This window comes from Plasmodium berghei (assembly GCF_900002375.2).
Source record: "Plasmodium berghei ANKA genome assembly, chromosome: 10".
In the NCBI taxonomy this organism is placed as follows: domain Eukaryota; phylum Apicomplexa; class Aconoidasida; order Haemosporida; family Plasmodiidae; genus Plasmodium; species Plasmodium berghei.
The window spans coordinates 1295259-1313182 of record NC_036168.2 but is presented as its reverse complement, the minus strand read 5'-3'; the positions used below and the strand labels follow the sequence as shown (position 1 = coordinate 1313182).

At 23.7% G+C, this 17924-nt stretch overlaps 2 protein-coding genes across 2 annotated transcripts; one reads left to right on the top strand and one right to left on the bottom strand.

Moving 5' to 3' along the window:
- Window positions 1-1557: 1557 nt before the first annotated feature.
- PBANKA_1032300 (CTP synthase, putative) lies at window positions 1558-3828 on the top strand (the record flags this gene model as incomplete). The annotated part of the gene is made up of 1 exon (XM_034565424.1): window positions 1558-3828. The coding sequence occupies one exon, from the start codon at window positions 1558-1560 to the stop codon at window positions 3826-3828; it is 2271 nt and encodes a 756-aa protein (XP_034422122.1).
- An 869-nt stretch (window positions 3829-4697) lies between these two features.
- On the bottom strand, window positions 4698-16278 carry PBANKA_1032200 (WD repeat-containing protein, putative; the record flags this gene model as incomplete). Its single annotated transcript, XM_034565423.1, has 2 exons — window positions 4698-4937; window positions 5128-16278. 2 exons carry the CDS (start codon window positions 16276-16278, stop codon window positions 4698-4700), a joined length of 11391 nt encoding a protein of 3796 aa, XP_034422121.1.
- Window positions 16279-17924: the final 1646 nt, after the last annotated feature.

The following is a 17924-nucleotide window of genomic DNA, read 5'->3' as shown; positions in this document are numbered from 1 at the left end:
TGAAACATAATGTTTTCATTTTAATTCGCAAAAAAATAAAAAAAATATATAAAATAATGTAAAAAAACTTATAATAGTTTAAAAAATATATTTGATAAAATAATTAAATTATATAATATATTCATTATTACATGGAATATATTTAATGTAGTGCTAGTATAATTTTTTTTAATTAAAGCATTCTATATACATACTCGATAAATCCCAATTATTGGTGTTTAATTCATTTGCATGATATTATGCAACTATGCAAATACAAAATATTTTATTTTTTTAATATACCCTATTACTGCATTTAATTAATTTTCGTTTTACTTTTTTATGGCTTTATTTATCGCAATTTTGTCGATTGTATGCCAGTTATACTATATTAATATTTTAATTAATTTAATTCTCACCATTTCGTAGCTCAATAAATATGTATATGTATATATACTATATGCGTGCTTATGTATAAATCGTTTGTTATTCTGAATTAGAATTGTGCCGATGCCAATTACCATATGATCTATGATTTGTCTTAAATTTATGCATATATATACTACTATTATTATAACTAATATATGCAAATGTTTACGTGTTTATAAAAAAGACACACGCTCAATTAAGCATAAATTAATATATATTTTTTAAACACCATTTTGCAAAGTAAATATACTTATTCTTTATAAGTTTAAATATAACTATAATAGAATTTGTTTAAAATAAAAAAAAAGAAAAGAACAAATCAGGCAAATTTGCGAATAAAACAAGCAACGTTTATATTTAAATTTAAGATAGAAATTGAAGATTTTTAAGAAAAAAAAATGCAGTATCCAATATGAGAGTTTGTTTTTATCACTAAAAAGTGTGTGCGTATATATTTTACTTTTTTCAAAAATTTCCAAGAATGTAAAATAAAACAGATATATATGTATATATAATAAAGCTGCAATATATATATTTAATATTTTTTATGAAGACAAGTGAGAAACTAAATCAGCATAATTATATATGTTTTATGCTTAGGCGCAATATCGTGTTTCTCAATATACGCGCCATGCATGAATGCCCGTATATGTTTATGGGTATCCTAAATGTAGCATTCGGAAATTTTTAACATAACATTTGCAAATTTTTTTTAGTAACTTTTAATCTAAATGCTTATTCGATAAATACACACAGCATCATCTTATTATTATTCTAAATAATTAGTTTTACTAATTTTAATTTAGTTTTTTATTATATTTGAATTAACATATGCATTCGTCTCTTGAAATAGGGTTATATACATCTTTATTTATAACTGAATATCAAATTTTTAAATGCATGCATATAGCATACCTATTAATATATACAATTTTGAAGATTTATTTGATAAAGAAGATACCTATCAAGGCAAGTGCCTCATTTTGAATATTTTCAATTGTATTAGTATCATAGTTTTCTAGTTATTATTCGCTTATCAAGCACATGCACCAACACCATTATCGCTGTGCTTATATTAGTGTGTTCATAACTTCCTACATATATATCAGTGTCATTCATCTCATATAAATTTTCAATAAAGTGAATACTATGGAGACTAAAAATCCCATAACCAAATATATCATCGTGACTGGAGGAAATATGAGTGGGCTAGGAAAAGGAACAGCTATGAGTAGTTTGGGGGTATTGCTACTGACAAAGAATACATTGTTAACGACAATTAAAATAGATCCATATTTAAATATCGACGCCGGAACAATGTCTCCATATGAGCATGGAGAAGTATATGTATTAGAAGATGGTGGAGAAGCTGATTTAGATTTAGGAAATTATGAAAGATTTTTAAATATAAAATTGACTTATAAAAATAATATAACATCAGGAAAAATATATGAGCAAGTAATAAAAAAAGAGAGAAAAGGAGAATATTTAGGCAAGACAGTTCAAGTAGTACCACATGTAACTGATGCAATACAAAAATGGATAAAGGATGTTATTGATGAAAATATTAAAAAAATGATAAAAGAATATAATATAACAGATATTGATCAAATACCTTGTATATGTTTAATAGAAGTGGGTGGGACGGTAGGTGATATTGAATCAGCTGTATATTTAGAAGCATTACAACAATTAATAAATAATTTAAGAAGTGATGATGCATGCTTATGCCACTTATCGCATGTACCTATAACGGGTAATCTTAAAGAACAAAAAACAAAACCAACACAACATAGTGTTAAAATTTTAAGAGAAGCAGGGTTAAAACCAGATTTCATATTTTGTAGATGCGAACAGCCATTAAATGAAGAAGCTAAACAAAAAATTTCTTTATTTTCACAAGTAAAAAAGGAGCATGTTATATCATTACATGATACGTCTAATATATATAAAGTACCTTTAATATTAGACCAACAAAATTTTTGTATAAATGTTTTAAAAAAATTAAATCTAGAAAATATTGTTTTAAAAAATAAATTTTATATTGCTCCATATTCATTTAATACATGGAAACAATTATCAGATAGATATGAATCATCTAATGAAATTGTAAATATTGGAATTGTAGGAAAATATACAGCATCAAATGATACATATCTTTCTATAATTTCAGCATTAGTGCATGCATGTATAGAGTGTGGTTTTAAATTAGTTATTAAATATATTAATAGTAGTCATTTGTCACTAAAAAACAAAAAAACAAAAAAATCCGCAGACTTAAAAAAAAAAATGAATAAATATCAATATGACATATGTTTAGACAATAATAATGATGCAAATTCAAAACATACATTTATAGATGAAACGACATCTGATGAAGATTATGATAAAAAAAGGAAAGTTAAATATGATAATGCATGGAATACATTAAAATCCGTTGATGGTGTATTAGTACCAGGTGGATTTGGTACACGAGGAATAGAAGGAAAATATCTTTCTTCACAATATTGTAGATTAAATAATGTACCATATTTAGGCATATGCTTAGGTATGCAAACATCAGTAATAGATATAACTAGACAGTTTTTGAATAAATTTGCAAGTTCAGAAGAGTTTGAGGATATTGGCGGAATACAATCTGCTTCAGGTAATGAACAGGAATATAAAAGTGAAAGTAATGTTGAACAAAATTTTACCAAGAAAGATCACGACGATAATATCAATGCTCAGGCTGATAAAAAAACTAATACTAATATATTATGTAGTGAACATAGTCAAACTGATAATAAAAGCACTTCTACTATTAATAAGAGCAATATAAATCATGAATCAAATGATGGAAAAAACATAAGTTGCTATTACAATGAAATGACAGTTCAAAAATATATAGACAATATTCCTAATAAATTAGCAGAAGATAAATTACAAGAAAAAATTAAGCTAATGGGTATAACAGATTATTATAAAAGTATAGAAGAAATTGATAATAATAATGTTATAATTTCTATGGATGGATTTAAAGGAGATGATAAAAAAGGTGGTACTATGCGACTCGGTGTAAAAAAATCACAAATTATTGATAAAGATTCATTAATATATAAATCTTACGATGAAGCAAAACATATTTATGAAAGACATCGACATAGATTTGAAATTAATCCTAAATATGTCCCATTACTAGAAGCAGTTGGCTTAAGTTTTGTAGCAAAAGATGCTGATAGTGTTCGAATGGAAGTCTGTGAAATTAAACATTTAGATTTCTATGTAGGTGTTCAATTTCACCCTGAATTTACATCACGACCTTTTAAAACCAACCCTATATTTTTATCTTTCATATTAGCATCAAAAGGAATGCTAAAAGATCGACTAAACAAGTTTGGAAATAAATTATGTTCAGGAAAACTTTATGAACAATTTTGAAAAGAAATGAAATATGGAAAATACAATCTTATATGTATAATAATGAATAAATGAATTTTGAGCTTCGATTGGAAAATAATTCACATAAGCATTAGTGGCAATAAAATAATTGTTGCAATTTTACATTTGCAGATTGTAACAATATCATTATATGAATGTTAAATGCATTTTTTAACAAATGCTTCGCCCTTTTTCTTTTTAATTTTCACACCTACATATCATCACTGTTTTTCTTTCTTTTTTAGTAAAATGAAAACTTAAAAAATTGTTTTTAGAATATACATAATTAATATTCCCTAATTTTCAATTTATAGAATTATTCATTTTTCGCATTCCTGCAATAAACAACTTTTTAATGTATTAAATTTGTATATATTTATATATACATGCAACCAGTTACTATTTATTTTTTAAATTATCAAATTTGATAACATTTTTTCTCGAATTACATTTTTATTATTTATTAAAAAAACAATTCTTTTTAAAATATATAAATTAATAGTTCAATATAATTTCATGAAACACATCTTTCTATAAAGAATGCTCATAGAGTTATAATATATTTTTTAAAATATATCATGAAGTTATTCATTTTTATAAGAAAAATATATTAATAGGTTATATATATAAATTAATTTCATATAAATGGATACATATAGCATATGTATTCACAGGAAACAAAATCATATAAAATATATAAACATAATGACCTTTGTTTTGATAAGGACAATAAATAAATATTAAACCAAAATTTTTTTTATAAATAATCATATAAATAAATAATGAATAAACAATCATACAATAAATAAGCAAATACACTAAATAATAGCGGTGTATAAGGCTAAAAGTATATGCTTAGCTTACAGCGGCTAGTAATAGCTAAAGTTCAATTTGTAACAAAACATAATATTACTTAGCAAAATTGCATATATTTTTATCATAAAATCATTCTCGCCGCCTTTTACATATACAACGTCAAGCCCAGCAATATAAAAATTTTTCTCCTCGTTAGTATCTTTTTCGTTTCCCATCAATATATTTTTGAAGTTATAATTTATATTATTTAAAATTTGTTTTTTATTTCCATATATAATGTTCCTATTAAAGCCCTGAAAAAGTAGTAATAAATAAAATCGAATAAAGAATTTTTCATGACAATAATGTTAAATAAAGTGCAGAACAAAGATAAAATTTATAGAAAATTTATACACTTGTGTAAATTTGCGCAATGAAATAAATGTGAATTATATCCCATTTTATATTTTTCTTGAATTTTGTACTCTTGTTAATATTTCTTACCGGAATAGCAAGCCTAGCTATTTTTTCAGTGTATAGGGGGATAGTACAATAAGGTACCAAAAAGAAAGCGTTAGTATATATGCACTTTTTGACAAAATAAATAAGTATCATGTTACTATACTGATTAGCTAAGATGATACATGATTTTTCATTAATTATTTTTAATAAACTGATACGTGATGATTTAAAGGATCCTAATATTTTATGTTCTTGTGGTATACGTTGAACAACTATTGGTACAAATTTTGTACTAAAAAAAGAATTAGTTAATTTTGTAAAGTGGATTTTTAACAAATATAATTTATTTTTATCAGCTGATAATACTAAATAATTATTTAATTGTTTCTTTTCTTCGTTATTTATTATTGTCTGAAAATTTTCTTTTCCATCCATTTTGCAATGGCATGTATCATTTCTATAATAATAATTTTTTTTTTTTTTCCCCATTCTTTCTACCGAATCACTAATATGAGAATATAAAAATCTTAACATTGAAATGTTTAATATAAGTATATATTTTTTTTTCGGGGTTAACATGGAGAAAAATAGTTTAAATGTAGAACTAAAAATATCGTTACTCAATATAGATGCATCATCAATATTGGAAAGTTCAAAAATCGAATCTTTAATTATATTTTTTGTTATGTTGATAGACTTTGCGTTGAAAATTAAGTGAATAATTTTTACAACATTTTTATATACTAATTTTTTTGTCAGTGAATATTTATATTTATTGTTAAATAAATTTTTCGTTAAATATATAAAAAATATATATTCGTCCTTTGATAAATGCGAGTTTAATATATTTTTTTTCTTAACTTTTTCATTGTGTAGCATATTTTCATCCTTTTTATTTCTTAAATCCCAATTTCGTAACGTTGTCAAGTAAAATATTTTCATAACTTTTACATTAATATAAAATTGATTGTTAATATATTTATGTTCAAAAATAGTTTTTTTCATCACATATTTCTTCAAAGCGTCTAAATTAACCTTTATAATAAAAATAATCGTTTTAAATATTTGGGATTTTTTCTTCTCCCTTATATGTTCTAGCTCAATTTTATCATCAAATTTTTCCTTGCATACAAATATATCAATATCGAATATTACATTTTCACCACGTTTGTTATTTGTGCTTTTAGAATTTTGTTTTGTAATATTATTTTTTGTTTCTTCTTCCGTTTTCATTCCTTTGTAATATTGCATATTCACAACAATTAGACCTTTCCCACAATGCTTATACAAACTTTGTAAAACATTTAAATTGTAGAAATAATTAAGTTTATAATTTTCGTTTTTTGAACTTAAATAGCATATATTATATTTTGCCCTTTCTTTTAACGCACCCTCTATATTATTATTTGTCTTTTTTTTCAATTTGCCCTTTTTTATTCCAGATTTTAACTTTTTAGAATAATTATATTTTCTATCCATGCATGTATCTTTCTCATTATATGCATCGTTTCTGGAATATCTTAAATCTAATTTATCAAAATCTTTGAAAAATTCTTCAAAAATTTCTCCCTTTTTGTACCATTTCTTATCATTATCGTCATTAATTTCACTGGTGCGTTTTTTTTTTTTTTTTAATTTTTTTATTTCTCTTTTTATATAAGTATAATTGCTGCAATTGAAAGCCCAGTTTAATCGAAAATATTTGTGGTGATTTATTATTTTGTTTCTATTTGAAATGTTAACAATATTATTTATTACATTATGGAAATTTTCCAAATTGTTTTTTAATATAATAGTATAGCACATATTTTGTGCATTTGATGATATATTCCTGTTATAATCCAACTTTTTAAACTGCGATTTTTTCTTCATTTCATTAGAATCATTTTTTTCTTCATTTGATGAGTAAATTGAACGTTTATTTGTATCATTATATAAATTTCTTTTTAATTTTAAATAAGAATAAAAATGCTTATTCATATTTTTAATATCGATGCATTTTTCCTCAATGCCATCTTTATCTCTACTTTCAATTCCATCATAAAAATATGTAGAATAATTGGTTAATAGTTCGTTCAAAATTTTTGAATCTTTATAATTTCTAGTTATATGGAAATTAAAATATATGCTTTGTTTTGTTAGTAAATATTTTTTCACATTTTTATTAATAATCTTTCGTTTTATATGGTTATATATATGTCTAAAAATTTTCATATCACTATATTGATTCATTAATTTTTCTAATATTGTTTTCCATTTTGAAAAATTAATGTTATATATATTTTTAATTCTTCTGTTTTCTTTTGATAAAAATCGCATACTTGTATCATTTTTTATTTTACATATATGTTTGTAAATTACAGATTTTTCAAATTGAATCCTTTTTACATAATCTGTATCGAAATCTTCATCTGCTTGTTTTTTTTTTTTGTCACTTTTTTTTTTCTTATTTTTCTCCTTTTCTCCTTCCATTCTATCCACCTTATTAATATCGAAACGGTTATCATACTCATTATTATTATTATTTTCAGATTTCACATTATCATTATTTTCGAAAAATTCTTCTATTCCTTCATCAGATATAGTAGAAGAATTATCTGATTGTAATTTATTCCTTGGCCCTTGTTCACATAGATAAGTGAAATCGTCTACTCCATTTTTTTGCATATTTCTATACTCCAATTTTTTTTTCCTCATTTTATTTTTAATATAAGTATAAAAATTATAATCAGATTTTATTTCGCCTTTAAAATTTTTGTAAAATGTTTGCCCATCGTTAGTTGAATAATCTAAATCATAATCCGTCAAAATACATGAATTGCATTTTAAATTTCCCTCTTTTAGTTCTACTAATTTTTCTTTATTATAAGAATTACTATTTCGTGGGGGATTGATTAAAATATATGGTTTTAATAAATTTTTGGCGATGTATTTCATTGTTTTATATATTCTTTTTAATTTTTTCTTTGAATATCTATTATTTATATTTTTTCCTATCAATATATTTATTAAATTCTTTGTATTACCATCTAAGAAATATTGCTGTCTTTTCATCCCAATTTTATATAAGTATTTTATGATATTATTTTCTAAAACTGTTGTTTGCTTATTTTGATTTTTCATCCATGGGATACCTAATTCTTCTTGTTTTGTATATTCATATGAGCTGGATTTTTTTCTTATACACAAAAATGAGCTTCTGAATAACTGAAAAATAGAATATTTTTCAAATAGGGGTAAAAAGTTACTAATTGCTTTATCAGTACATTGATAATAAATAGAATAATTATAGGATGATGTTAATTCGAATTGTAAACAATTTTGAAACAACTCACTTAAAAAATCAAATTTTGGAATATTTTTTTTTATAACAAAATCACACGCCCAACCCATATTGCTTAAATTTTGTTTACATACAATATTACTTGATTTAATTTTATCAATAAGTTCTGTCTCTTTTTTAAATTTATACATTTTTGTTATATGAAAAGGTTTTTCAAAGATTGTCTTTTTCTTCATATTGTTCGTTTTTACAAATATATTTGATAACACATTTGGACAATTTTTATATCTTGAAAGATAGTCACAATACTTCTCTAGTCCTATACCCTTTTCTTTTAACTCTTCAATTTTCGTATTATATTCAAATTCATTGTTTATATCATAAATTGCCTCATTATTTTTGCGATAACTATCCTCATATCGTTGTGATGGAAAAATATGATCATATATGTTATAGTCTTTATCTAAATACTTATTTTTTGTATTAAATATATTCCATAAAACAATAGATTTATCAACAGAACATGATAAAAGAAATCGATCATCAGGAGAAAATTTAACACAAGGTATATTATGCTGGTGATGTTTAATAATTTTTTCACAAAATCTAGGCGATGTTTCAAAAATAAATTTATAAAATATATCATACCAATCAGATGTATAAAAACTAACATTTGAGTAGGTCGATATAATTTCATTTTCTAAACTATTTTCTTCATTTTCTAATCTATTTTTTATTTTGTCGCGAAAATTATTTTTTAATAATGTGCAAGTAAAAAAGTTTTCAAAATATTTTATATTTTTTTCATCAAATAAGTATTTTGCTATTTCTCTTGATTTATATTGAATCAGCGAGCTCACATTACAATTGTAATATCGTTTTATTTTTTCCACTTTTAGTTTTTTTTTGATCCAATCATTTATATCATTTTTCTCGTCATTCATATATTCATTTATTTTCTTTGTTCCATTGCTGCTGATTTTTTCAAAAACTTCCTTAATTTGTTTATTAGTTTTTTCTTCCTTTGATTTCTTTTCATCGCATTTTTCTTCTTTGCATTCGTAATAATTTTCTTGCAATAAAGTTTTGTGTATCCACTTTGAATTTACCACGATTTCATCGTTTCCATTATATTCGTCGCTACATTCGCTACTTTCTACGCTTCTAATATGCTCACTCTTTATTTCATTATCCTTTGAAGTATCACATGGTCTGTAGTCAAAATCCTTCATATGTAGAGTCACAATTTTCGCTTCTTTACGATTTTTTTTTTGGGGGGTGATCGATTTTTTTTCGGAACAATTTTTCTTTAGATAATATTTTCTAATATCTCCATTTTTTTTACTTTTTACGTCTACATTGAAATTATTTGTAAATAAAATAGAGTTCTTACCTTTTATAAATTTATACGCAGATTTAAATTTTATTACATTACTTCTATGATTATAAAATAAATGTGAATGCTCCTCACATTCAGGGCACTCATCGCATGATGTTTCTTCGATATTGCTAAAATCACTTTCCGTACTACTTGAAAATGAATAATAAGAAGATTCATCTGATTTATCATATGTATGTATATAAACATTATTTTGATCGCTCCCCATTTTTAATGCGCCATCATCTCCTAACTCATCAAACTTCTTCGAATAATTTTCAATATGATTACTATCATTTGCACCAGCAAAAAAATCGATACCAATGCAATCTTTGTAATCTTCCTCAGTTTTATAAATTTTTACATTATTTATAAAAGTGCCATTTTCATCATTTTGAAAACTATCTGAATTCATATTACGAAGCATGCTACTATTTATTGAGTTTTCATAATCCCCTTCGCATTTTATAAAGGGACTATCCTTATTATCATTTTCTTCAGTTTCATGTAATTTATCTGAACTATTAAAATAACAGTTTGCACTACTTACTTGCATTATATCCTTTTCATTTGCTTGCTGCACTTGATAAGCTTCATCTCTCTTTTTACTTTTTACAAAAGCATGCCTATTTAGGTGTTTTTCTTGAGCTCCTTCACATATAATAACAAAATTGTACTGTAAATCTGAATTACTCATACTATTATAATTCATAAAAATTTCATCTGCACTTTTTGATAAGGTATATACATATTTAATTTTTGCATCATATTTTTTTAATTCAGTAATATGAGTTAATTTAAATGGAACTTCACTAAATTTTTTATTTATTTCATTCATTCTTTTGACTTTATTTTTTAAACGATTTAAACTTTCCATTATTATTAAATTTTTTACATTATTAAGACTAAGTAGGTTCTGTCTTGCTACTTGGCTGTTGATGTTTGTGTTTACTCTGTTCAATAAACTCCCCCATAAACTTTCTCTATTTCCTCTTATATTACTACCTGTGTTATTTATTGAATCGTTTGAGCCATTACCCTCCAAATTATCATTTGAAATCTCAACATAATCCTCGACATTATCATCCATATTCCCTACAAAATTTCCAACAACAATATTTTCGGAGTTTATATCTATATTGTTTTCGTGAACAGAATTATTTATCAGATTTCTTTCAACATTGTTCATAACATTTGTATTTAAATATGCATTGGTTAAATGAAAAATGGGGAATCTATCAGTATTTTCAACTCCATTATCCGAAGCATTATTATATACAACATTAAGAAAAACCAACTCATTGCTATTATTTAATTGCACGAGATTAGAAATATCATTTGAAAAATTATTTCGAATGTTTACATTATTTGTATTTACATCATAATTTACATTATTATAAGCATAATTGCTGTTATTTAATTCGTCATCATAATTTCCTCTTGCATATGCATTACTATGCTCAATGGAATTCAAATTATTATTTATATTTGGGGGTGTATATGCATTCATGATTATATTATCATTTTCAGTATGTATGTTGTTTTCACTTTCATTATTATCATTTGTAGTCCTTGCGTTTAAAGTGAATGCATTGGTTGATGGGCTCACATTATTTAAATATTCATACATTGATATATTAGGAAACATGTTTAAATGAGGAGCATTCCAATTGGTGAATATGTAAGCACTATTAGAATCGTTATGGTTGTTAGAATCAACTATTGAATCTCCTTGAGAATTATTTGGTGACTCTCTAACAATTTGATGAGGATTTTGATTTATCATATTTGATCCTAAATTATTGTCATTGGAATTATTAGTAGAATCATTTCTAGAATTATTAAAAAAACCGGTTCTAAGAATTCGAAAATTATTTAATGCTCGAGCAATCATTTCCTCGTTATTAGAAAATCCATAATTATATTCCCCTCTGAACATTCTACGAGTCCCACTAATTACATTTATATTTATGGTTTGACTTGTATTAAGTTCATAATCATTTGTATTATCATCATTATCATTGTTGTTACTAACTATATCGCTCAACATACCTGTATTTTCAAAATTGTCCAAATTATTATTCATTTGCAATGCATGATAGGTAAAATAATCTACGTTGTTATTAATTTGCACGCTAAATTGTGATGAACTACTTCCTTTCGAATCGGATTCTGAATTAATTGAAGAATTATTGTTAATAATATTTGTAAATTTATGTTTTCGTAATTTATTTTTATCACTTTTTGGTATTATTTTGGGTTTATATTTAATTAATTCAAATATTTCCATTTTAATTGTTTGATTTAGAATTCCACTTAAATGCCTTTTATTTCCAATTCCTCTTTTAAAACTTTTTTTTTTTTTTTTTTTATTCTTTGCAAATTTTTCGTTTCTTTCATTCTCTTCATCATTCGAATTATCGTTATTCCCATTATTGTTTGTATTGCTACGATTTCTGCCTTTTTTATTTAAATGAAATGGAAAAGCATCATTAATGCTTGGATCATCATTCTCACTCCCAGAAAATGAAGTAGAAAAAAAATCAACGTTTTCTTCTATTGTTTCATTTGTTAATAATATTTTGTCTAATATGTTACTATTATGATCACGCAATTCGCAAATTATTAAAATTTTTTTGTTATACAATTCAGATTCGTGTAATTCGTTGTTTTCTTTTGTATATTTGTTCACGATTGAGCTTTGCTGTTCACAATTTGAGCATATTCCCAATATAGAATGTGTATGTATATTACTTATAATTGTTTTTAGATTATTAATATATTTTTGAGATATATGTGTATAATTATATATGTCTTCTGTTGTCTGATTTTTATCCAAAACTATAAATATATCATTTAAATTGGAACACAATTTATTTGTATTTAGAAAATTAAAATCATGTCTTTCTTTAATAAACTTTCTAAATTTGGTGCATATACTTTTCAATACTTCGTTTGCGTATTTATAGCTATATATATTAGTATATAGCAACAACTTTTTGTTTTTATCACATTTTAAGCAATTGCAAAATTTCCATAAATTCTCATCTCTCTTCTCAAAACACTCTGTTATAATACACTTCTTTTCCTTTTCCATAAAATTAAAACATTTTTTTTTGGAACTATAGATGGTATTAAAATATTTATTTATATACTCATCATTAAATAGATATTTATTTATGTCTTCCTTTATACTACTACACTTTTTTCCACAACCTAATTTTTTCGAGTTTTTCTTATGCTGCATTAAGAAATACTTTTTATTTATTTTTAATATAACATTGTTACGTAAATATCTAATATACCAATTTTTTAAATAATAATTATTATTATTTATCACTGTATTAATGCTAAATAATTTTAAATTATTCCATTCGTTGGATTCATGTTTTTTACTATATAAATTTCTCATATTTTTTATTATACTTTTAGTATTATATTTTCTTTTACATTTTATTTTACAAATTTCATCCCCTAAATTTGTTTCTTTTAAAAAAAGCATAATTAAATCTCTAGGAAAATTAAATGATATTGTTAATAAACTATTTTTCAAAACTTCTCGCCTCCTATTAAATAGTATTAATAAGTTGACAGGTATATAGCTATTTTTGTACAGTGTACCCGTGTTTATTTCGTTTATACAATGTTTTACTTCATGTTGTTTTTCCATTGCATTTTCATTATCACTGCTGAAGTTATTTCTATTTTTTTTTTTTTTCTTTCTTCTTTTTAATAGATTATTTATTCCGTTTTTCTCGAAAATGTCATCATATTTCCTATTAAACATCGATCCTTCTTCACTATTGTAATTATATTCACATATTTTTTTCATACTTTTATTATAATTTTCTGTATCTATATGAATCCAAATGTTGTCTATATTGTCAAGGTCATGACATTTAGTATTATTTCCTTTATTTGTATTTTCCCACTTGTTCGCGTCAATTCTTCTCTTTTTACTGTTTTTATCTTTTAGTATTTTTTTAAAAAAATCATTTCCATCACTTATATTACAAACTTCTAATAAACATTTAGAGCCGTTTCCAAATAAATTACTTGTTTCAATTTTTTTATCGATAAAAGTGCTTTTAAAAAATTTGGTTGCTTCATCATAGTTGTACCTCTTTCTAAAATAGTAAAAGTTATTCAAATTATATATATTTATATTATGTGTATTTGAACCAATTGCTAATAAATTTTTAGCAAAATTAAAAGAAATAGCCCAAGTTGATGTATCAGATTTACAACAATGTTTATTATTAAATACAATATCTGGTTCGACAAATAAATAAGACGATTTTAATATCTGATCATAATATCCCAAATTAAATAAATCAAATGAAAATATATCAATTTGATTCCATATACTATGATATTTTATTTTAGTACTTGGATCTAAAAATGATTCTAATTTTTTACTATATGCATTATAATATTCTTTTTTTATATATAATTTCCAAAAATTAACAATTCTTTTTCTGTCCTCTTTTATTTTATCTAATTTCTTTATATTTGCTCTATACCCCTTCATATATTTATCTATAATTTTTAATTTCTTTATATTTTCTTGCATTTTTTTCCTTTTCATTTGTGATATGCTATTTACATTTTCAATGTTACTATCGTTTCCATCAACTTGATTGTCCCTCGTATGCTCTTTCCTTATATAAATATCGTCATCTTTATCTATTACATTTTTTTCAGGAATATTATTTCTTCTACTTGTTTTTTCTTTAATCATATCTTTTAAACATTTATTATTAAGTATACTAATATTAAAAGAAGTGTTCAGATTGCTTATCACGTATTTTCCTTCCCTTTCGTTTTCTTTGTTTTTTTTTATTTTTCTATAACCACTCCTTATCATGATACTGTTGTATTTACTATCACATCCATCTTCGTCATCAGAAGATTTTATATATTCATCAAAAAATTCATCTTCCTTTCTAATTGTGTTTATGTAACTGTTTTTTTCATCTATGTGTAAATTATTTCTCAAATTATACCCCACATATGTATCACCATGATACTTTTTATAAAATGTAATTTCTTCTATATCAGATTCACCATTCTTTAAATCATTATTTTGATTTAATTTTTTAAATTTCATATATGTTTTTTTAAAATTTTTTGAATTTCTATTCCCTTTTTTATCTGACTCTTCGTCATCTTCTGCATCTTCTTCAGCACTTTCAAGACTACTATAAATGTCACTCACTCGAAATTGTGTTTGTTTGTTTCCCTTTTCCTTTCTTTTTTTTCTCCAATTGTAAGAATTGATATCTATTGCATCTGTTATGTTGCTCATATAAATGCAATTTTTCTTATGTTCTTCATTTTGTGAAATATATTTATAATTCCTTCTATATAGGCTTATATTAAGAGACAGGTTTTTATTAAATAATCGGTTCTCAATTTTATTGATTCGCTTTTTGTATACACATATTCCATTTTTTTTTGAAGTATCGTAAAAGTTTAATGTACCCAATTTATTTTTACCCTTCGAATTTTGCCGAGTATTTTCAAGATCAATGATAATATTATCTAAGTTTTTCTCTAACCGTTTTATTTTATTTAATTTAGTGTGTGTTTTTTTTTTTGTTCGCTTCCTCTTACGTTGAATTACCAACTTGTATAAACGCCAATTCCTTTTCTGTTTTTCAGTGTTTTTTAAATAATTAAAATTACTCAAACTTGAGGACAATTCAAAGGCATCACAATATTCATCATAACCATTAAAAATGTTGTTGGCATTTCTTTTGTTATCATCATTATTATATAATAAATTTAATATAAAATTATCTTCGTCGATTTTTATTTTTTTTAAAAAATGATATGGATCAGTAAAACTTTGAAAAAAACTATTACCCATATTGAGGTGGTATTTCTCATTAACATTTAAATCGTTTTTTTCATATCTCGCCATATCATATACATTTTTTTCTAATAAGTATTTTATATTATTTTTAATATTTATGCACTCTGAAATTTTGTCAATATAATAAACATTCGTATCTTCAGACCATCCAACTGATATTAATAAGCTTTTATCATAATTGTTGTGTTCTTCACATTTTATATTAACATATCCTTTGGAATGCATATATGGAGATAATATTATTGAAGGAAAAGGAATACAACATTCATTTAAATCTAAACATTTTTTAACATCGTCATAAGCATATTTAAGTTTATTCAAATTACTAAAAGACTTATTACTTTTTTCTATTCCATATTTTATAAAACTATTAATACTCTTCGATTTTTCACTCCTAAAATGTCCATTTCTATAACATTTACTATTATCTATAAGTTTATTTAATTCGTATATGTGAATATACTGATCGTAACTTATAAATATTAAATCATATTTTTTACTAACCGATAATAAATTAAGAGCAAATGAAACAAACTTATTATTAACACCTTTGCTCAAATCATAGGAAAATAACAGATCAACATCGCAAGTTTTTAGGCTTTTCACGTTTTCCCAAGGGTTATTAGATCTTGGTAAACGTGTTTTTTTTTTCATTCGGTCTTATCTCTGCATAGTATAAGGTTATGGAAATGGATGCAAGCATTCTAATACTCCTAAATAAATAGATAAATGCATGCTTTATTTTTGATATCTTTTATATTTTTAGAGGAAAAATAAAGATATATAAGAGAAGTCGATACAGAAATAAAAAAAAAAAGGAAATTCATTTTATATCCTTTGCTTTTTAATTTGCACAATAAATTTGTGCAAAACGGTAAAAAAAGGTGACTTATATAACAATCAAAGAATATGAAACATATACTTTGTAGTTTTTTTTTCAAAATTCAAAATATTCATAATACAAAATTTAAACACAGTTTTAATTCTATTCAATTGAACAAAAAATAAATATAATAAAATATAAAAACACAATATCTACGATTAATCAATTAAACATATATGTAATGCATGTTTATAAAATGGGTATTTTCTATACTTTTCCGTGCCTACATATGTATCTATATTTTTTCCTATTTTATTATCACATTATTTTTATTTAAAATTACTTTAATATATTTTGACTGAAACCGTATGCAAAAGTTTTATTATAACTTAAATATTTTTTAAGTACAGCTTTGAAAAAATATAATAAAAAGAAAGTAAACGATAAAAATATTTTATATAATTTTCGCCATCTGTTTGTAGAATGAAAAACATATAAACAATAAATCGAGGTTATATATATTAATTTAAAGCGTTTAAATTGACAAAAGTAAAATAATGTATAAATTAACTAATTAAAATAAAAAACACAATATACCTGTCTCATAACATTTGATTAACAAGTACACAATAGCATTAAAATATTTAAAATTAAATTTTAACATATTTCGTGATGTTCAAGTTATTCAACTTTAGTATTTATTGCATGTATGTTGCACGTAAAATGTAAACTCCCTTTTTTGTTCTGATATGTTTGACAATTTTTTTTAATGAAAAGAAATAAATGTATTTTTTCTCCTTGTATAAGGAAATAATTTTACTAATTTACGCGTAAAAAAAGGGAGCACATATATGGTATGATGACCATAACAGGTTATATAAAAATATTTTTTAAATTGTTAAAAATTATTTGTATTCCTTTAGACAAAAGAAAGGAAAGGATAACCATACTATACCTTGATATAATTACATGTATATATTATAATAATTTTATTAAAATAATATGTGATGCACAATCGTTTTTCATTTAAACATAATGATAGCGATCGGAATAAATGCCATTAGTACAAAGTCCCATTATATGCTATGTGATGTGGTAAATTTCATTTTAATACTGTGCATTAAAACAAAGGATCAACAAATAAAAGAAATAATACTTATATATTTTTGAATGCAACTTTGTAAGATTGTGGATTTTTATTAATATAGCATATATGTTGTAAATACTTATTAATATATAAATTTACATGCGTATTTTGGAAATATTTCGTTGAATAATTTCTTATGTGAACTTTCTAAAATGCTTATAATATTAATCATACGTATATCCATATGCCTAAATATATTTTTGTTTGGGCACACATGTTACAGTTTCATTCTCCAACTGATTTTTCCCAAAATAATAATGCAATTCACAGCATATTAAAATCTATAAAAAAATAAATCTCCTAAAAAAAATATAATTTTAATTATTTAAA